At 31.0% G+C, this 21709-nt stretch overlaps 1 protein-coding gene across 1 annotated transcript; it reads right to left on the bottom strand.

The window, feature by feature from the left end:
* Positions 1-813: 813 nt before the first annotated feature.
* Positions 814-20422, bottom strand: LOC145754697 (cytoskeleton-associated protein 5-like). The gene is made up of 44 exons (XM_082570800.1): positions 20366-20422; positions 20091-20281; positions 19422-19625; positions 18969-19140; positions 18699-18840; positions 18416-18513; positions 18219-18332; positions 17672-17866; positions 17269-17433; positions 16539-16667; positions 16021-16131; positions 15841-15902; positions 15611-15764; positions 15350-15501; positions 15122-15248; positions 14829-14981; positions 14619-14744; positions 14396-14535; positions 13565-13739; positions 13227-13340; positions 12641-12772; positions 11943-12149; positions 11412-11651; positions 11243-11341; positions 10865-11014; positions 10468-10671; positions 9734-9869; positions 9331-9524; positions 8448-8548; positions 8149-8361; positions 7918-8017; positions 7369-7472; positions 7078-7186; positions 6191-6378; positions 5886-5955; positions 5643-5714; positions 4456-4593; positions 4153-4254; positions 3363-3461; positions 2664-2802; positions 2437-2504; positions 2238-2339; positions 1971-2090; positions 814-1244 (listed from the first exon to the last, which is right to left on the bottom strand). Exons 1-44 carry the CDS (start codon positions 20420-20422, stop codon positions 1197-1199), a joined length of 5916 nt encoding a protein of 1971 aa, XP_082426926.1. The 3' UTR covers positions 814-1196.
* Between the last annotated feature and the right edge of the window lie 1287 nt (positions 20423-21709).

The following is a 21709-nucleotide window of genomic DNA, read 5'->3' as shown; positions in this document are numbered from 1 at the left end:
TTTTTTGCTGCATTTAAACGAATAAAAACACTTGTGCAATGTAGAACAATCCTTGGAAAGCTTATAAACGTTTTTTATAATAGTTTTAACTTTTAGAGAAAACTCGTACGGTTTTAAAACAGCTAATGACCGCATCATAACGTAACAAATTCGCGTACAATCATTGATGTCATAAAGGATTTGCCGTTGAAATTTAAAACATCGAATCAGGCTTATTATAGGCCCGAAAATATTTTTAATTAAAGTTTTAAACTCAGTACATTTTAAAAAAACATATTAGCTGGCTTTATTTTTCTGTTGAGTTCCCCTTTAAGCTCTGGTACTGTAGCGTCCTTAAGTAATTCGCTATAAACTCTAGCTGAGCCAATAAAAAAACAAAGTTTTTTTTATATATATATATATCTTTATCCTCGATGTGGGAAAGTCAAATGCGCGACTTAAACATAGAGTAACATCAGTTACTCCGACCCAGTCTCAAGTTACCTTTAGCAGTTTGGGATATTATAGATTATAATTGGCCGATAATTATACTGCTGGTATTGGCTCAGCAGGAGTTCATACCATTTATAGCGCCTTACTCAAGAGCGCTACAGCATGAGATCTGTGGGAGTTATAATCTATATAATATCCTAAACTGCCTAGGCAATTCGAGACTGGGTAGGGGTAACTGATATTATTAGGTCGTGCAGTCGACCTTTTCAAGTTGCGGATAAGATGTACAAAAAGTAGTGTTATTTTTTTATTTGATTAACACAAAATACATGAAAATTTAAATTATCGCTGTATATTAGTAGTTTAGAAGGTATTTTTACTCTATTAAAATGAATGATTTTCTCTTATTTAGATACAAAACATACTTGTATTCTATTTACCGTATAGCTAGAGTCAGAGAATCAAATACAAATTATGTGTTATTGAAGTGAAAAAATGTATTTACATAGGATATGTAGTTGGTTACAATATACATTAGAACTTTAAGGGTAGAAAAAAATAAACAAATGTAAAGAAAAAATTGAGACACTTTTTAATGTAGTTTCTACTCCATATTTTATATATAACCATACCATTAAAGAAGATAGTTAAAAGAAAATGCTGGAATTTTTCAAAAGTGATAACTATGTTGCTATAAGAAATAATAACAAAAAAGAAGATAGGACCCAAGTTCAACTAAATATTTAGATTTTATCACGTCCCATCTAATGATTATATTTTTTTTGCATGTCTGCCCAATCTTTTGGCACTTTCTAAATTAAAACATTTTTTTGCAATCAATAAAATGGTGGATTTTTAATCTTAATAAAATGGTAGATTTTTAATCTTAATAAAATGGTCGATTTTTAATCTTAATAAAATGGTGGAATTTCGATCTTAATAAAATGATGGATTTTCAATCTTAATAAAATGGTGGATTCTCAATCTTAATAAAATGGTGGATTTTTAATCTTAATAAAATGGTGGATTCTTAATCTTAATAAAATAGTGGATTTTCAATCTTAATAAAATAGTGGATTTTCAATCTTAATAAAATGGTGGATTTTCAATCTTATTAAAATGGTGGATTTTTAGTCCTAATAAAATGGTGAATTTTCAATCTTAATAAAATGGTGGATTTTCAATCTTATTAAAATGGTGGATTTTTAGTCTTAATAAAATGGTGGATTCTCAATCTTAATAAAATGATGAATTTTTAATCTTAATAAAATGGTGGATTCGTAATCTTAATAAAATAGTGGAATTTCAATCTTAATAAAATGGTGGATTTTCAATCTTATTAAAATGGTGGATTTTTAGTCCTAATAAAATGGTGGAATTTCAATCTTAATAAAATGGTGGATTTTCAATCTTAAAAACTGGTGGATTTTCAATCTTTTTAAAATGGTGGATTTTCAAAATTATTTTTAACTAGTTCATATCTGACTAAACCACTATTCTTTTTTCAATGCTTCCATTTGTATTTAAGATCGTCTTACCTGAAGTCTGCTAACCGGAACCGAACTCGAAGCTTTGTTTTCGTTGTTGAATGTTGTATCATCACGACCTAACTTTCGATTATATTTTTTTCGTATTTCTGCCCAATTTTTCGGCCCTTCCTAAAAAAAACAATTTCTTCTAATAAAAAATGAGGAACTTTGGATCAATTTTCATTTTTAAACTGGTTCATAACTGACTGAAATTTTGTGTTTAATTTCCTTATTCCTTTTTAACGTTTCCATTTGCATTTTTTATAAGTTACTAACCAGCTGTCTGCTAGCATGAATCGAACTCGAAGCCTTGTTTTCGTTGTTGTTATTTTCCACATTGACGTCAATCGGTGTCATACCGTATCCTTCTCGAATTTTCTATACAAAATTTTTTGTTTTGATTTTTAACTCAATAATTGTAAAATAATGGGTCCGAATTTTTAAACGGAGATGGAAAAAAAATAAATCAGCTTACGTTATATTTTGTTACGAGCTTGTTAACGTCCACCGGAGCCGGGTCTTGTTCGACCGGTTTGCAGGTTCCTTAAAAATAGTTAATTAGTTAAAATAATATTTCTAAAAATATGAAAAAATTTATAAGATATGGTATTGGTATAATACACTCAAACAATAGCTACATTTGACGACTAGTTTAAGCGTAAAAATTAAGTAATATCATTTATTCGTAACAAATCATTTTACCTCGCTCGACTCTGAGAAGTCCTTGTTGAACATAATTTGCAAACGAGGCAACGTTAACTGCGGCGATACGAGAATCAATTTTTTTATCCAGTTCTGCACTGGAATGAGCCTTTTTTAAGCTATGCAATTCGTTTAGACCCTAGTTACAAAATATAAAACGCATTTATTTTTTTTAGTATTAATTTCGTTGTTTGACATCAATACATTAATTCCAGGGTTCGATTACCACAGCGTACTTTTTTTTGTATATATCTTTATCCTCGATGTGGGAAAGTCGAATGCGCGACTTAAACATAGAGTAACAACTGTTACTCCGACCCAGTCTCGAGTTGCCTTTAGCAATTTGGGATATTATAGATTATAATTGCTCGATAATTATACTGCTGATTAAGTGCTGGCCCAGCAGGAGTTCATACTCCTTACTCAAGGGCGCCACAGCATGAGAGCAGTGGGAATTAAACCCACGACCTCATGGAGGTGTAGCAAGTGTTCTTACCACTACACCACGCTGCCGGTACTTGCCTTTATTAAGTTAAAAATAATTTTTAAGAAAATCGGGTACAATAATTTTCACAGCGGCTGCCGCAAGGGCAGTTTTAAGCAGTAAATTTGATTCTCTTACATCGAGCAAAAGGCACACAATTGCCAAACAAAACACAGAGTTTGCTATCAACTATATGTCACCGCTCTTAAACTTACGATATTTCTAAGGGTGCTAGAAGTTATTTTTAAAAATATTTTCGTCAACTTGTCGTCAATATCTTCAGGTGTTAAGTTTTCTTTCTCTACTTCTTCGACCTAAACCAATTAATTTTAAAACTCAATTTTTACTTAAAAAGTAATGCTAAATCTTGCCCCGAGTGTTTTAGTTTATAGATGTTAACAACAGCTATAACACATAAAGAATGTAATGTATATCAACTAGATAACAAATGAATCGCTTGCATAAAATGGATCTCAAATAGGTAATAGTTTAATTCATGCGTTTAATTCGATTCGTTCTCTTAATTATTGTAACATCTTGACCCTGGGACAAGACTTCAGGCATTATGGTTTTTTTTTGTATATATCTTTATCCTCGATGTGGGAAAGTTGAATGCGCGACTTAAACATAGAGTAACATCAGTTACTCCGACTCAGTCTCAAGTTGCCAGTGGCAGTTTGGGATATTATAAATTATATTTGCCCAATAATTATGCTGCTGATTAGGTACTGGCTCAGCAGGAGCTTACACCGTTTATAGCGCCTTACTTAAGAGCGCTACAGCATGAGATTAGTGGGGATTAAACCCACGACCTCATATGTGGTGTAGCAAGTGGGCTTACCACTACACCACGCTGCCGGTTATTGACCTAAGTTTGACATCACCTTGTTAGAACCTAAGTTCCACCATTTCATATGTCACATCGAATTTAATTGACAGAATGCTAATGAAATATAACTGCATTGTCACCAGAATATTAAAATAAAAAAAATAAAAAATTATTACCGTATTTTCGTTGTTAGGAATAAGGGGTCCTAATTCTTTCTTGATCAATTGAACGACCAAAGATTCCGATGGATTTTTGATCAAACCTATCTCGTCCATTATCTAAAATTTAAAAGCTTGTAAAATTTATCAAAAACACATTAAGATCCATTCCAAAAATATAAAAAGTAATGTTAAGTTTAGTTTTTTTTAAATTATTAAAAAAAAAAAAAATTAAAAAAAAAAAAAAAAAAATTTTAATTTAATTAAACCTATAATAATTTTCAAAAACAGTGAACTTATTGTTGAAAAAAATTTTCCGACCTTAACACCATAATTTGCACTAAGTTTTTGGATACAAATGCTGACCCAATTAACAGATCTATTTAAATCTGAATACATAGGGTGAGTTGTTGGGTACGTTGTCAAAAATTTTTCCATTTCAACCAAGATAAGAGACAACTGTGAAAATAGTTTATTCATCAGAAAAGTATTTAACCAAAGTTTATTTTTTTAAAATTAATTTTTAGGTAACTTGAAATAATTTTTTTAGGTAAATCTAAAAATAAAAAAAAAACGACGGCGTGGTGAAGTATATATCTTTATCCTCGAAGTGGAAAGGTCGAATGCGCAACCTAAACATAGAGCAACATCAGCTACTCCAACCCAGTCTCGAGTTGACTTTTGTAGTTTGGAACATTATGGGCGCTACAGCAGGGTACGAATTAACGTTTAAAAAACGATTCGCTAAAAATGAGATCGCATTTTTAGAGCAATTATTAGGTCCAAGTCATAATCTTCGTTTTTTTGTAACACTTGACGCGTTACGTGGCATTTTTAAAATGTAACGTTTTGTTAAACAATCGTTAAGAATATTTCGCATGAAAAACAAGATATTTTTGATTACTTTAAGCTGTGTTATGTATTTAAAAAATTGCGCAACAACTAAACGAACTCGGAAGCGAAATTTACGCATTGCAAAACATGGAAAGTTATTGGTATTAAATGCCCTATAGTAACCTACATTTACGCAGGATTATGTTGATGTAATTTAATTAGTGTGAAACCGGTTTAAAATAGATTGTAACAATACACAAATACACACGAAAGTTTTATTATCGCCTGAACCTTTTTTGGTTGATTCGCTATTTCTAATATATTTGTAAAAAACGATTCGCTGATTTTAATAAACGATTCGCTTTTAGCGAATAGCGACCCGTTATTTCGTTCCCTGTACAGCATAAGAGCAGTGGGGATTGAACCCACGACCTCATCTGTGGTGTAGTAAGTGTTCTTACCACTACACCACGCTGCCAACAATTCATTTAAGTAGTTACCACTTTGCTTAATAAACGGTATGAACTTCTGCGAAATCCAATCAGGAAATTACACGTTGATTTACACAGGTATTTAACTCAATAGCATTCAAAACTGTCAAAGTCGTAGTCATCCGAGAAAAAAAATTATAAGCTAAAGATTATCTAAAAAGAGTTTTAAATGGCATTAGTTACCTTTAGATTTTTCTTGGCTTCTGGCCCACCTTTGATAAGTTTCATTACCAATCTCATATTTTTCCACAAACACTAAAATTATAACATAGACTTGTTTTTTTATACTTCAAGGCAGTAACCAATTATCTGTGACAGTATTTTATTATAAAAGTAGGTCACTAGGTTTCTTATGACGTCATTAATTAATAAAAAATTGACAGTAAATTTATGATTTTTTTTTTATTTGCAATTTTTTTTTGTTACCTTTTCAACATTTGCTCGATATTTTGGATTCGACATTTCGTTTGTTTGTTGAAGTAACATCAAAGTTGTACTAAATTTTTTTTTAACAAAATGTAGTTGCATATTATTGAAGAAAATTTTTAAAAACTTGTAAAAAGATATTTTACTAAATATTTTAATTTTTTTTTAAATTATTCCGGATATTTCAATTTATTTTTAAACTTAAACCAGACATTTTGTTTATTTTTAAAATTAATATTGGATATTTTAAATTATTTTAAAAACTATTCTGAATATTTGAATTTTTTTTATAAGAATCCTCTTACCAATATATGGCAGTTGCATCACAATTATCGGTAAGTTTAGAGAAAATTCTGTTTAGCATATCGATAACTTCTGGCCCAAATTCAAGCTGTTCAAGACTTGAACTGATTAACAGTTTGTTAAGAAGAGTAAGTAGATTGTAGAGTTCGGGACAAGTGGTTTCACTTATCAAAGCCCGTCTTGTGCAAACCTGTACAAAAAATTTAAAATTAGATATTAATTATTGACTAAAACTTAATTTTAAAATTCATATACCATTTCAAATTAAGAATGCAATTAACCATTACAACTTTCATATTTTATTTTTTTTTAGACTAGTATCAACCATATAGTTAGTAACTTATCTTTAATTTATAGATTACCGTCATAAAACTATGTGCCCAAAAACTTTGTTTAAAAGATAATAGGACATTCGGAAAATGCCATAACATTTCTAAAAAAATTGTGACCCAAAATTTTGTAAAATATTGCTTTCAACAAAATGTTTATTTTATTTATTTTCTGTATAAATCTTTATCCTCGATGTGGGAAAGTTAAATGCGCAACTTAAACATAGAGTAACAAAAGTTACTCCGACCCAGTCTCGAGTTGCCTTTGGCAGTTTGGGATAATATAGATTATAATTGCCCGATAATTATTCTGCTGATTAAGTGTTGGCTCAGCAGGAGTTCATACCGTTTATAGCACCTTACTCAAGGGCACTACAGCATGAAATCAGTTGAGATTAAACCCACGACCTCATGATAGTGTAGCAAGTGTTCTTACCACTTCACCACGCTGCCGGGGATTTGTTTTTGGTGTGTTAATACTCCAAAATAAACCAAATTAAATTTAAAACATGGCTTTAAAACATAAAGTATTTTTATATAAATAATCTTCTTATAATTACCTCATATAATAAACCAAACAAGTCATTGACCAAGAACTTAAAATCTGTCATGGAAATATTCAAATCATCTTTCGGTGCCTTTTCTCCTTTAGCAATACTGGGCAAATACCTGAAAAATAATGAAAATTAAAACCACTTATTTAAAAGTGAAAAATGTTATCCTTTGTTTAGACTGCCAACTTACGTAAAGGATAAACTAACAATTTTATAAAAAATTAGCACACGCAAACAAAAGTATCAAAAAAAAAAACTCGAAAATTGTCATTTGAAGTAAAATCTATTAATACATACCAGTCTAATATCATTCTAACTTTTATTGCACAAGATGAGATCAACTTATCGACCTTTCCTTGTAGCAAGTCAGCATTTTCTGTATCATCTAACTTAGCCCTTATCTAAAATAAAAAAACTCTTTTTAAGAAAAGGCATTCGGCAAAAAAATCTAAAAAACAAGAAGGTGATAAACTGTTTAGAAACAACTTGAAAAATTGTCTTCTTTTTAATATTTATTTATCCTCAATGTGGGGAGGTTGACTTCCCGACCCAAACAGAGAGTAACATCAGTTACCCCAACCCAGTGTCAAGTTGCCTTTTGCAGTTTGGGATATTATAGATTATAGTTGTTCAACAATAAATCTTCTAAATAAGTGTTGGCTCAGCAAAAGTAATACCGTTTATAGCCACTTACTTAAGGGCACTACAGCATGTAAACGGTAGAGATCGAACCCAGGACCTCATGTAGTGAAGTCAAGTGTTCTAGTTAGTTCACCACGCTACCAGACAAAAATTTTGTTTTCAAATAAATGTAACTGCTTTATTTGTGAAATATATTTTAATTACCTCCTTTAACGAGTCAAGGCTTATAGCAATAGAAACGACAGAAATTTTAGTAATGAGCTCATCTATTTCCTCTTGGTCAATAATTTTTGAATAATAATCTCTAAAAATCGAAAAAAAGGTTTTTTCACGAAAAAAATGCCAGTGCCTAAGATATTAAAAAGTTAACCAGAAATTTAAAACCAATATTCAAAATTTGATTGATTTATGTTTTTGTTTCAATGATTGACTTACAAAGTTTCCTGTTGAAATGGAGTAATGACAACTTCAGAATATTCACATGCAACTTTTGATATCCCAATACCATCAGAAATATTTGCTGAACTATCATCTGATGATGTAATACCTGATGAGGTCACTACAGGATTAGAAGATGCCATACATAATGATGTCATCACAGAGTTAGATGAAGTCGTCACTGATTTAATTGGCTGATTGGATGATATTCTAAAATTCAAGAAAATATTTTTTTAAATCTACTAAAACATAAAAAAAATTATTTTGTTAAAGCAAAAATAATTTCTAAATTTTACTTAGGAATCGGGGTTTGAGGTTCAGATGTTTTTGGCATTTCTGTTAATTTCCCGGTCCTTTTAATTCTCTCTTGTAGCATGCTCATATCTTTTTCATTTAACTGAAAACAAACAAAATGTAAGTGCGAAATATATTTATAGTCGAATGTTTATAAATAAAATCATTCAAAAATAAAGATCCTGCTAATTTTTAAAAGATAAATACTAAGTTAAATGATACCATAACCCAAGGTTAGGCTTATTAGAACTGATTTAAAGAGGCCTGTAGATAACTAATGCAAATGATGACCCCTTTTTTTGTATATATCTTTATCCTCGATGTCGAAAAGTCGAATAACATTAGTTACTCCGACCCAGTCTCGAGTTGCATGTAGCAGTTTGGGATATTATAAATTAAAATTGCCCGATAATTATAGTGCTGATTAAGTGCAGGCTCGGCAGGAGTTCATACCGTTTATTACGCCTTACTCAAGGGCGCTACAGCATAAGGTCAGTGGGGATTAATCCCAGAACCCCATGTGTGGTGTAACAAGTGTTCTTACCACTACACCACGCTTCCATAAAAAGCCCAAGATTAAACAACTTTAAAGAAGAAGGGTAAACTCCGAATAACAGGTATAACTTACCAAGCATTATATCAGAATAAAATAATATAAAAGATTAAAAACAAATTTATGTTTTTTTTTTGATATGAATATATTAATTATTTGATTTTTTGTGATACTATTAAAACGGTGTTTTTGCTATTGGCTTTAGCCAGTTCAGATTAAAATAATTTTAGTTTCAAATATCTTACTTCGTTGTTGAACTTATTGATAGTACCCATTTTGTAATAGTATTCACAGAAAATAACATAAACAAAAATGTAAAAAAATAAATTTACTTTTCCAACTTGTTTAAGGACTACATCACCGGAGACATTGAATGCAGCTACAATCGCGTCAAGAGCAGCTGTTCTGACTTCTTTGTCACGGTCGCCAATGTAGGTGGCCAGTTCCTTTACAGCTTTGGCGGCATTTGGCTGGCACACACCAATACCACTACTTTGAATCAGAATGGAAATGTGAAGAAGGCACTCTGTGAATTACGTGTTAAAATATAATTAAAAAATATTAATTTAAAAAACAAATTTTTTAATTTTGAAATTTTCAAAAATTTTTTTCAAAAGTCAAAAATTTTTCACACTTTTTTTACAAAAATTTTCTTTACTTTTTATAAACTGTTTTATGTTAGTTTAAAACAAAAATTATCATTATAAAAATTGATGCAAGAATTAAAAAAAAAACCTTGTCTTTGTCTTGAGTTTTTAGACTTGACCCCCTCCATCACATAAGCATACAATTTACTTGATGGATACATTAGCGTACTTTTCTTTAATATTGCATGCACCATGTTTTTTATTTTTGGCTTATTCTCCCCTATCTAAAGTGTACAAAAATTATATTTTTTAAAATTGAATAAAAAATTAAACTAGGTTGGTATAAAAAGGTTAAGGGGGTTAAATGATGCTTTTTCAAATTTCCTACAATAATTGTTTTATAATATTATCTGACAATACAGTAAACCAAAATTTCAAAGACAACGTTTTTCCGAAGTTTTGGCCAACTTTTTTTTGGAAATAAAATATGTTTTCAGAAAAAAGTCAGGCTACAGATAATATCCCATTGTCATTAAAATGGTTTTGGTAAAACAACAACCCTTTGCAATAGGACACACTGGTATCTTAACCATTTTTTTAATAAATATATTTATCTGAGAGTGGGTAGGTTGACTTCATAACATAAACATAAAGTAGAATTAGTTACCCCGACCCAGTCATGTGTTGCCTTTGGTAATTTGGAATAATATAGATTATAATTAAGTATTGGCTCAGCAAGAGTTTATACCGCTTATAGCACCTTACTTAAGGCTGTCACAGCATGAGAGCAGTAGGGATTAAACCCAGGTAGTGAAAACAGGAATTTTGACCACTACCCATGCTGCCGGTTACCATACAAACATCAAAAAATTTAAAAATTACTTTGGTAATCAAATGGGGCAAAAATGAGGCCATCTCGTACTCTGTCATTCTGTAATCCATTGTTACCAACATATCAAACAGGGCCATCACAAACTCGAGCGATTTGATGTGAACTGTGGTATTTTTGTCATAGAAACGCAGGGTAAACCACCGCAAAAGAATGTCCAAACAACTTATCATTGCCTCAAATTCGGTTTTTAAAGCCTGAAAATTTGGTACATTAAACTCAAAACAAATCAGTTTTTTAAAATAATTAAAAACCTAGAGGTAAGAAATAAGATTGTTACTAAATAAAACCAAAGTAATTAAATTAAATCAATAATAAAACAAGCTAAAAAATATTTTTCAGATTTTTTTTCAAACTCTATTTTTTTTTGTAAATTTCTCATTACCCAACCTGAGTTATCTGGGAAACTGCTTTCAAGTGATTCTGAAAGTCCTTGTGGAAGAGTAAAGCAAGAAGTGAGGGACTCACGCAAAAAGAAAGTTGTTGTTGCAGTTGCTGAACAAGGTTCTCCCGTGGAGTAACAAAACTCCACTTCAATGTCTGAAAATTTTTTTTTTAATTTAAACACAAAAATGTTAATAATTTTCTTATTCTGAAAATAAATATAACACTAAGTTACAATGAATATTTGGTATAATCATCACTTTATAAACCAATTTATAAAGCTTATTTAAAAAAATTGAGATCTTTCAAACTAAATTTCTTGTATATATACTTAAAAAAAATAAAATTCGATTAGATTAATTATAAAAACAAACAGTTAGTTACCTTTAGTTTAAATTCATCCTTTTTCCGCTGCAATTTTCCATTTGGGATATTAATAAACAAATTCACAACTTCTTCCTCTTTGGCAGCTGATTTTAACTTCTACAAAAAAATATTTAAAAAAATTAAAATGAGCCATTTACCAAAAAATAAAAAACTTTAAAATGCCAACCAATGTTTTTGGGGCAATTTTTCTCTCTTTTTCGGGTTTTTCGGTCTTTTCCGATTTGCTCTCAACTTCTTTTTCTGGTGAAATATCTTTATCTTCTTGGTCATCAGATTTTTTAGAAGCTGGGGCAGGCTTACAAGTGGTGGCAGGCGTGGGTTTAGGGGCATTGTTCTTTGAAGGCAATTCTGGAATTTGCTCTTTGGCTTTTTCTAACATTGTCATAATGGCAGATTTGGAAGATGCCTAAAACAAACCAGAAATATTTAGAACAATTATGTATTTAGAAAACCTAATTTGAAAACCAAAGGATCACTTGTCCTTTACGGTTCTCAGAAAAACTCTCGTACTTTGTGGTCCTGACTAATTCACTCTCTGACCTTGCAGTCTTACCTAATTCTTTCTCGTACTTTGCATTTCTAGCGAATTCTTTCTTGTACCTTATGACCCTAAGGTTTCACAGGAACCATAAAATACAAATGATCCCAAACAAATTTTATTCCCAAAAACACAAAAATTTTAATTCAATTTTCTTACCGATAACTTTCCAGTCATTCTAAGCATTTTCTCGTAACTTAAATGTTTGATGAAGGAAGAAAGACTGGCTTGTGCCTTTGCTCTTACATCACCACTTCTATCCTCACAACACTGATACAACACTGGAACACAGAGAGCAAGGGCTTCCTTGGCAGTAGTCGGTAGCTTGACCGTTAATAAAAGTTTTTCTGTTAGCCAGTTTAGAAGCTAAAAAACGAGGAAATATTAGGGTTATAAAGCGAAAAATACACCTATAACTTATACTCTAATTTGTTTTGTAAATTAGATTGGAATAATAGGCTTAACAATTTTTAAGGTAACTTAAAGTGATGTTGTGTAGTCATTTGTAAGCGATAATGAAATTATATGCAGAAAAATAAAAACATTTACAAAGATTGGCCTTCATAAATTTTTTTTGTTTTATTTATCCTTGATGTGGAAAGGTCAACCTTATGACCCAAACATATAGTAGTGTAAGTTACCTCAACCCAATCGTAAGCTGACTTTGACAATTTGGGATAGTAATTATTAAATAATTTAAATAATTGTCCACTTCTTTGATTTTGTTGCATGGCATTTGGATTGGTGGGAATTTCTACCATTATCGCCTTACATAAAGGGGCTGGAGCATAAAAGCACTGGTGTTCAAACCCATTTCAAAAAAAAATAAAAAATAAGATAGTTTTTTTTAATTTCACCTCAATTCTGAGAAAAGTATGCTTAGGATTGGAAAGACAAGTTGAAATAGTTTCACCTTCTAACCACAGTGATAAGCTTGTTTTTGAGAACCATGCGTCCATACATTTTAATGCTGTTTGTCGTACTTGAGGCTAAAAAATGTTTTAAAATAAATATAAAAATCCAGCAGCGTGGTGTAGTGGTAAGAACACTTGCTACACCAGACATAAGGTCGTGGGTTTAATCCCCACTGCTCTCATGCTGTAGCGCCCTTGAGTAAGGCGCTATAAATGGTATAAACTACTGCTGAGCCAGCACGTAATCAGCAGTATAATTATCGGGCAATTATAATCTCTATATTATCCCAAACTGCCACAGGCATCTCGAGACTGGGTCGGAGTAACTGATGTTACTCTATGTTTAAGTCGCACATTCGACTTTCCCACATCGAGGATAAAGATATATACAAAAAAAAATAAAATAAAATAGTTTAGTTGCCATTTGTAACCTTTTTAAGACAAATAAAATGTCAAACTTTTAAAAGAAATGCAACCCCTTTTAAGAACCTAAACAACACAAAATTTATATTCTTACATAAAACATTACCTTGCTGTCTGATAGACAGTTTATAACACTTGCACACAACACAGACAAATGCTTTTTACAATGTGGTCCCAACGATTCGGCTAATTGGGCCAAGATATTTAAAGTTGTTGTGATCTAAAAATTGAAATAAAAAAATTTCAAAATCGGAAAATAAGTTCTAATGCTAATGCCACATCAGTAAAGTGGAATTTAAGTCAAATACTAGCGCTTTTTTTAAAAAATTGTGTCCTCAATTTATAAAAAAGGGGCTACCCAGTCAATAAAAAAATTCGTAGCTACTTAAAAACAAGTTTTTTTAATTATGAGTCAACAAAATAAAACAAGCGAAAAAAGTTTACCAAGATTTTGTTGGAATCAGATAATCGACTTTTCAAAGCAACAGGTAGTTCCCCCAAATTAGGATCAACAAATTTGGCATCGCTTAAAATTTGAAGAACGTTTTCAAGTCCCTCCTTTCTTTCCTTCCAGTTTTTGTCACCGATTTTCGAGATAAGCCCTTCACTTATTTCTCCACTGCCATTTTAACAAAATATTTTTGTAAATTGTACTAAAGTTCGTAAGATATGACAATTTTAACCTTTTTTAGGTAAATAATTCAATATATATACAGGGCTTTATAAACAATATATGATAAACTGTAATTATTTTTATTATATATATTTATATTATATATTACCGGCAGCGTGGTGTAGTGGTAAGAACACTTGCTACACGACACGTGAGGTCGTGGGTTTAATGCCCACTGATCTCATACTGTAGCCCCCCTTGAGTAAGGTGCTATAAACGGTATGAACTCGTGCTGAGCCAGCACTTAATCAGCAGCATAATTACTGGGCAATTATAGTCTATAATATTCAAAACTGCCACAGGCAACTTAAGATCGGGCAGGGGTAGCTGATGTTACTCTATGTTTAGGTCGCACATTCGACTTTCTTACATCAAAGATAAATACATATACAAAAAAATATAATTGAATCTGTAAATCCTACAAATATAAAGTGCCATTTATGGTGCACTGGTAAATGTAAATAAAAGTGCCATATATGGTGCGCTGGTAAATGTAAGTTGGAAGTTAAGACACTGTTACTTTATTTAAAATCCTAACCATGGGGCGGGATATTTATAGTTAGTGTCTCTAAAAATTTGATCCAAAAAAATTTAATTCTTGCCTGATGTCCACTCTTGATACTAGGTCCTCCAGATTAATTTTCTCTTCTACAATTTCCTCCTTTTCTGATCCAACAACCGCTGAAGATGTTGATGACTTTTTGGATTTTCTGCTAGGTGCTGGAGGACTCTGACCTTTCACCTTTGAAAATTGATTTCGATAAATTGAGATTTTATTTTAAATTTGGTAATTCCGAAAAAAAATATTTAAAAGTATTATTCAACCTTTTCTATTTCAGCTTCGATTTGTTTTAACATAGCTGAAGTTTCTGAATCAAAAAACATGTGAATTTGATCACCAATGTACATAGACAGTGTTCCAATTATGGTTAACCCTGCAGTACGAACAACCTTAACATGAGAAAAATATATTTAAAAAAATAAAAAACAAATAGCTCTGCAAAAAAAATATTTTACAAGCTAAAGGTTTCTTACAGGGTTCGAAGCAGCTAAAGCCAGTTTTATTTTCTCAATGACGAGTTTTAGATTAAGCCCAGTGATTCCGAATTCCTTTACACAGGTGTTTAACCACACGAGAGCCTCGCCCTGAGTTTTTGGGTTCTTTTGTGACATGGCATGATCTAAAACCTGGCCAAAAAATTTTTATTTAATCTAAGCAATAATGATAATAAAACTTATAACCTAAAAAAAAACTCATTGCTAATAAGTTAAACCTAGACAATAATACCAAGCTCAAAAACACAAAAAAAAGAATTCTAATTTTTTACCCGTGTAGCAACCCAGGCTAAGCCACAAGCATCACTTATCTCTGAGAGTGCATTTTTGGCTTCCACACCACATTTTATATCTCCAATCTTGTCCGTTATAGGAATCAAACAAACATTTGCGCTTGTCCTTCAAAAAGATAAGTTTTTTTTGGGACATTTATTATGATAAATTAACAAAAAAAATTTATAAAAAAACAATTTGGTTTAATTATTAATCCCCAAACTTACTGCGTAAAAACTCCATTCTGAGCCAAAAATTGAACAATTTTAAACTTCTCGTTTAAACAGTTAAAGTTTGTGTCCTTCCAGCCTGGTTTAAATGACAGGATTTTCACAAAAGCTTGACAGGCGAACTCTTTGGGCTCTTGTAATTGTAAATGCTATAAAAACAAAATTAAATTTTAAAAAAACTAAAAAATCAATTTTTTTTTTTAGTTCGAAATTCTAATATAATTAAATAAAATAATAAAAAAATGGAAGTTGTTTTACTCTGTAGGTGGATTGAAGTCCGGCATATCTCTCCTTCCAATTGGAGTTTGTAATTTGATTTCTTTCCTCATTGCTTATTACCATAGCAACCTTCTCCTCGGCAACATCATCACTCATCTCTAACTCGATGGGAGCAGAAGCAGGGGAAGAAGATCTAGGTTTACCAAAAATAAAATTGACAAAATTATCTTGATTTAAAAAAGTATTTCAATGATTATAATTTTACTTACTTTTTTCCACTAGGCTTTTTCTTGTCTTCTTTTGCAGACCCCTTCTTTAAAATCAATTTGCCCTAATATATTTTGTAATTAATAAACATTAGCAAAAAAGAGATACATTGCTATAACAGAGTTATATGCAAATTAACTTCTAGGTTTTGCTTTAATTAAACTTGCATTTAATTGTTTTACCTTTGAAGATGGTGGTTTAGGTTTGGCAAGAGCAGAAGGCGCAGGGGCAGAAGTTTTCGAAGGTTCAGTTTTAGTTGACACTACTTCACACTTTCCAGCACTCTCATTAATCTACCAACAAAACATAATCTTAGGATTTATATAAGTAGCTGACAATCTTACAAAATTGTTAAATATATTTTATGTGACCCATGTATTTTGTTCTATTTAGTATCTCAGTTCTTTTCTATTTAACTCTGTGATTTTTTTTCAATTTTTTTAAAGTTTTCTTTTGTGCTTAACTATTAATTTATTTTAGTTTGTGCTTGCTAGGTGGTAGACCAACTTATGTAAGTGCGTGCAACCAAATTTTGTCTTGTTATATTGTTTCATTGTTTAATAATGCACGTTGATTATGAATCTATTTAAATTGCGTTTAGTAATGAACAATTTGATTTCTCTCTTTACGTAGCAGAAAGCTTACATTTTTACAAAAAAAATACACTTTATATAAAATTAAATAAGTTACGTAGACTTACCTTATCAAGCTTAAGTTTGTCCAAGTCTGCAATAAACGGATTCATTTTAGCATCACCTACTAACTTCATCATCATACCGATTGCTTTGTAGGAAGCATCTCTTACTGCCGGATCACTGTGATCTACATTCTGAAAAACACGTTAATTTTAATTATATTTCCTTAACTGTTTCCATACCATTTCAAATTTTTATAGCCTTATATTTTGTATGATTATTACTTTGGAACTACTAGTGGATGACAGCCTGTGTTACAATTGTTAATTGTCGTAATAAGGTTGCAACCCCACTGATCTCATGCTGTACCGCCCTTGAGTTAGGAACTATAAACGGTACAAACTCCTGCTGAGCCAGCACTTAATCAGCAGCATAATTATCGGGCAATTATAATCTCTATATTATCCCGAACTGCTAAAGGCAACTCGAGACCGGGTCGGAGTAACTGATGTTACTCTACTCTATGTTAAAGTCGCGCATTCGACTTCTCCGCATCGAAGATAAAGATATACAAAAAAAAAACAACTAATAGTTGCCTGTGCACCACAGACCGCAGTTATATTTATTTTGTAGGTCAAACAATTAGACAAACATTGTCTGCTAATCTTTATTTTATATCGATATTTTGTGGAAAGAATGGAGAAGAGAAATAATTATTCTGTTGATACAATTATCCGGTTAAAAAATCAGACTGCATAGTTTTTATGTTAGTTATAATAAGATATTTTACCCTACCTTGAGTAATGCTTGTATATACATTTTCATAAGGGGTTTTTTAAACAAAGTTGACTTGGTTTTGGCAAAGGATCGGGCCAAAAAGAATCCAACTTGTGCACGAATTGACGGATTTTTGTTCTCCAAAAATTCTACACAGGTTTCCGATATAAGTTGGGCATTTGTCTGTTAGAATAAAGTGATTTTACTAAGAATTTTCAGGTGTGCAGAACTTGAATTCTCTTTGAAAAAATTACAGATAAAACCGACATTTGAAAAAAATACAGATAAATCCAGAATTTGAAAAAAATATCGATAAAACCCAATAAAATTAATACTAGTTCTTGTGTTAATTATTGATCACCTACCTTTAGATAAGTTTACTTACTAGTGAATATAATTATATATATACTATCTAACTTACAGTCAGAAAAATTGAGTCTGTGGCCTCTTGCAGTGCAGTTAAAACTGTCACCTTTTTTTCCTTAAAACGATCGAACATAGATTCCAAGCACACCAAAGCGAAAGGGTGAAACTTTTTACGAAGGCCTGCAGCAAGGGCACCTAGACATTTTATGGCAATTGTGACCAGCATGATATTGCTGTCTTTTGACACAACCTTCAAAAAAAATATTTAAGTTATGGCATTATTATTACTAAACTAACTGGTGAACTTATTCTAGGATAATTTTAAAATATACTGGATTAAATGTATAGCCTATATATATATATTAAATGAATTAATCCCGACACTTCCAGAATACACTTAATACATTAAATCCATTTTATCCTGTATATTTTATAGGTACCGCTTATTCTAAACTAGTTGGTTTCTTATTAACAAATTATTAACTAGAAATACTTAGATTTTAAACCTAATACAAGAAAATATACCCTTTCGTAGTTCACTAATATATACGTAATACAAATTGTCGAAAGATTCGACTTAAAGATAAAATCTTTAAATTTACCCTTTTTAAGGCCTTGACCAAGTCTCCATAATCACCTTCCACCAGTTTGGGGTTTTGCGATAGCTTATCAACAATTTCCAACATTTCTTTTCTTTCCTGCCATTTTTTTGCCTCCTATTATTTAGAAATTAAAATAAGTATATTTATATTCGCTATATCGATAAATAGACACAAATGACTGTGTTTAATTTACTTACAATTTTTTCAAAGAAGTCCTTAGGTAACTTCGATAAGATTTCAACAGGATCAATTAAGTCATAAGGATCAATTTCTTGTACTGTTTCAGCAGCACACTCTAAAAGTAAAATAAATAGTCAACACAAAACTTTAATATATATTTGTAGGCTATATACATTAAAAAAGTCAAACCAAGATTACAAAGTAAAAATCTTTTAATCTGTTATTTTTTCGACCTGTTTAAAAATTTCAAACTAATTTTATATTTTATAATAATGCTATAATACAAAAACAAATCTGTACCTGTGCTATTAGATCCATTTTCTTGCTTCATTGCCTGTTTCTCCATTTTCTGTTTAAGATTTTGCTGAGATCTCATAAATCTGGTTTGTTGGGCACTTCCCCCTTGTCCAATCTTTTCCCATTCCTCTTCCAACTCTTTCAACTAAAACAAATCGTTCAGCAAAAAGATTAAAACAAAAAAGTTTAACTTTAAATTGAGGAAAAAATGTTACAGGTCTAAATACCTAAATACAAACAAGCATGTAGTTTTATGATGCATAATTTACTTACTACGGTTGTGTTAATAGCTTGCAAAGGGGTCCTAACAGCTCCTCCAATCCACCGATAAACTTCAACAAAAAGAGATTTTGCCGATTCTCTTACATTCTTGTCCTTGTGATCCAACAACTTCATAGTTTGCTTGAACAAGGGTTTTACACTGATCACTTTGGATCCGAATTCCCTGAGTAAAATTAAATTATTAACTTGTTAGTACAGCACAACAAAATTCTTTCTTAGTCAGATAATCAAAAAAATAGTTAAAAATACATGTTGGTTGCCTCCTAGCAGCAGAACAAGTTTTTGCCTATGGTGATATACCAATTTACCACAAACAACCTTTTTTTTAAGAAGGTGTAAAAATTATTCTTCATTATGTATCAAAAGCTGGCTTTCCAGCTTATATATTTTATAAAATCTTCCATGTTAAAATAAGTTAAATTTTTACCAAAAGGATATATATACCTTAAAGCAATAGTGATAACATCCATACAAGCATGCACGACCTTGGGTTGTTTATTTTCAAAACCTTTTGTTATTTCTTCTTGTGCCAACTCGTTTTTGTTGATTTCTATGTACATCAAACAAATGTTAATGCCCAACTCTCTCAATCTTGGCTTTGAGTTAAAACATTTGCTGATTACTCCTCCTATCACTTCACTGCAAGTTCTGAAATTTTAAGTTATATATACTTTTTTATTATTATACAAATATTAATAATTAAAAGTTTTTATTATCATACATTATTTGCATTTGGATTCTTTGTACAATTGATATTTAACAAATATTTAAAACTCATATCCAAAATAAAAATAAATTAAATTATATAAATATATATATTTTTTATCCTCAATGTGGGAAAGTCGAATGCGCGACTTAAACATAGAGTAACATTAGTTACTCCGACCCAGTCTCAAGTTGCCTGTGGCAGTTTGGGATATTATAGAATATAATTGCCCGATAATTATGCTGCTGATTAAGTGTCTTCATGTGTGGTTTAGCAAGTGTTCTTAACACTACACCACACTGCCAGTTATATAAATACTGACATACAATCTGACAATAGTCAGATAGTTTTGGCACCAAAAAAAGGTTATTTTAACATCTTTAAAAATATCTAAAAATTATTCATACTTTCCAGCAACTTTAGCATTTTCGATATAGACCAAAGCTGCCTGCACGCCCTGAATTCTGTTTAGTTCGTTTGAGTCTGTTACAAATTTCTTGATGTGTCCAAGATATTTGTTAAACTCTGGATCATTGTCATCGAAAGTTGCAAAATCCTTAATACATTCTTTGTATCCTTCAGCTCTTGCTTTCCAAGACTAAAAAATATTCCCAAAAATTACATTTATTTAGTTTCTTTTTAACTGGGCAATAAAAGAAACTAAATAAATTGACCTAAATACCTTGTGCAAAACCTTCTGAAAAGTTGGCAATTTTCTCCATTCATCTTCGTCTGTCATAGTTAAACTTTAAGCAATAAATCAAAAGTAAACTTAAATTAACCAAAACAAAACTGCTAAAAAAATAATTTAAATTTAATCCTTTCAGTCTTTGCCAGTCTGTCCTTTTGAAACGCAAAAACTCCATTAATAAATAATATTTCAGCGCTACTTTTATAGAGGTCATCTTAACTATCAGTTAACCACGTCTGCCACGTGATGGAATAACCTGGCACAGCTGGGTTGAAAAAAAATAACAAAAATTTGCAATATGGCTTTAGGAAAAAACAAAGTCAGAAAGTGGCTGAATTGCGTTTTAAAATCGAAAAGCGCGCCTTAAGGGAAACTACCTTATGACGTTGAACGCGCGTAGCGCCCACAGACGGCTCCGTTTTTATAATACATTTCAAAAGTAAGTGTTACATTGTACAAGTAAGTGTTTTAACTAGGTTTTATAAAAAACCAAACACAAAACAAATATCAAAACCTTTTTTATATTTTATAAATCAATTTTAAAATTTTTGGCAGTGTTTACCTGAGCTATCGTTTATGGGCTTCGTTTTTATGAGATAAAATTTAATTAACCTTAGCTTGTAAATTTGTTAATGAGCGTTTCCTGTTTGGTGGTTGTATTTCTCGCACATTTGAATTTTTGTGATGTAGGTATTAGCGACAACCAACAATATAAGGGAACTTGGCCTTTTTACACATCATAGAAATATCGGCCCGTTAAGACTGCAGGAAAATAGTCGGCCTTTTGTTGGCAACAAACGTGAATGCGACGATCATCATCTTAAATTGGCCATCACTGGGCAAAAGAAACTTTGTGGTTCTTGCGATGAAATGTATTTCATCAAGTTTACTTAACACTTCGTAAAAAAAACACGTAAAATAAACGCTGAGATTCTCTCTCTTAATCTGCCCCAATTAGTGCTCGAATTTAACTTGAATCATAGGCCAAGTGCGCGAATTCCTATAATTATTATATTGTTGATATTCTACGTTGGTAAACAGTTTTTTAGATAAAATTAAGAAAATATTAATATTTTATTGTTTTTATTGCATTTCGAAATTTATAAAGCAAAAAGGCGTAAGTCACAAAACAGTTACAAATATCACACCAAAGCAAACAGGTTAAAATGTTATGTAAGACAAAAAAAGTTAATGACGAGTGTAGTTGTAATGGTGTCTAAAGTTGTGTGTTGACAACATTTTGAATAATTATATTTACAACCTTTAAACAATGATTATTGAAATTGCTAATTGTGCTATAAGGAATGGGTATAAGTTACCATTTTTTATTATTGA

This window comes from Corella eumyota, chromosome 6 (genome assembly GCF_963082875.1).
Source record: "Corella eumyota chromosome 6, kaCorEumy4.1, whole genome shotgun sequence".
Taxonomy (NCBI): Eukaryota; Metazoa; Chordata; class Ascidiacea; order Phlebobranchia; family Corellidae; genus Corella; species Corella eumyota.
The sequence above is the reverse complement of the archived record's forward strand: the minus strand, read 5'-3'. Positions and strand labels throughout refer to the sequence as shown.

Bases quoted from the DNA above. Each gene is read 5' to 3' on its own strand.
- LOC145754697 (XM_082570800.1), bottom strand. From the start codon at position 20,422: ATGACAGACGAAGATGAATGGAGAAAATTGCCAACTTTTCAGAAGGTT. The intron at 9,525-9,733 runs GTTTTTTTTTTA...CGTAATTCACAG, and splicing joins AAACTCAAGACAAAGACAAG to AGTGCCTTCTTCACATTTCC. The intron at 6,379-7,077 runs GTAATTATAAGA...TTTTTTGTACAG, and splicing joins TGTTTGGTTTATTATATGAG to GTTTGCACAAGACGGGCTTT.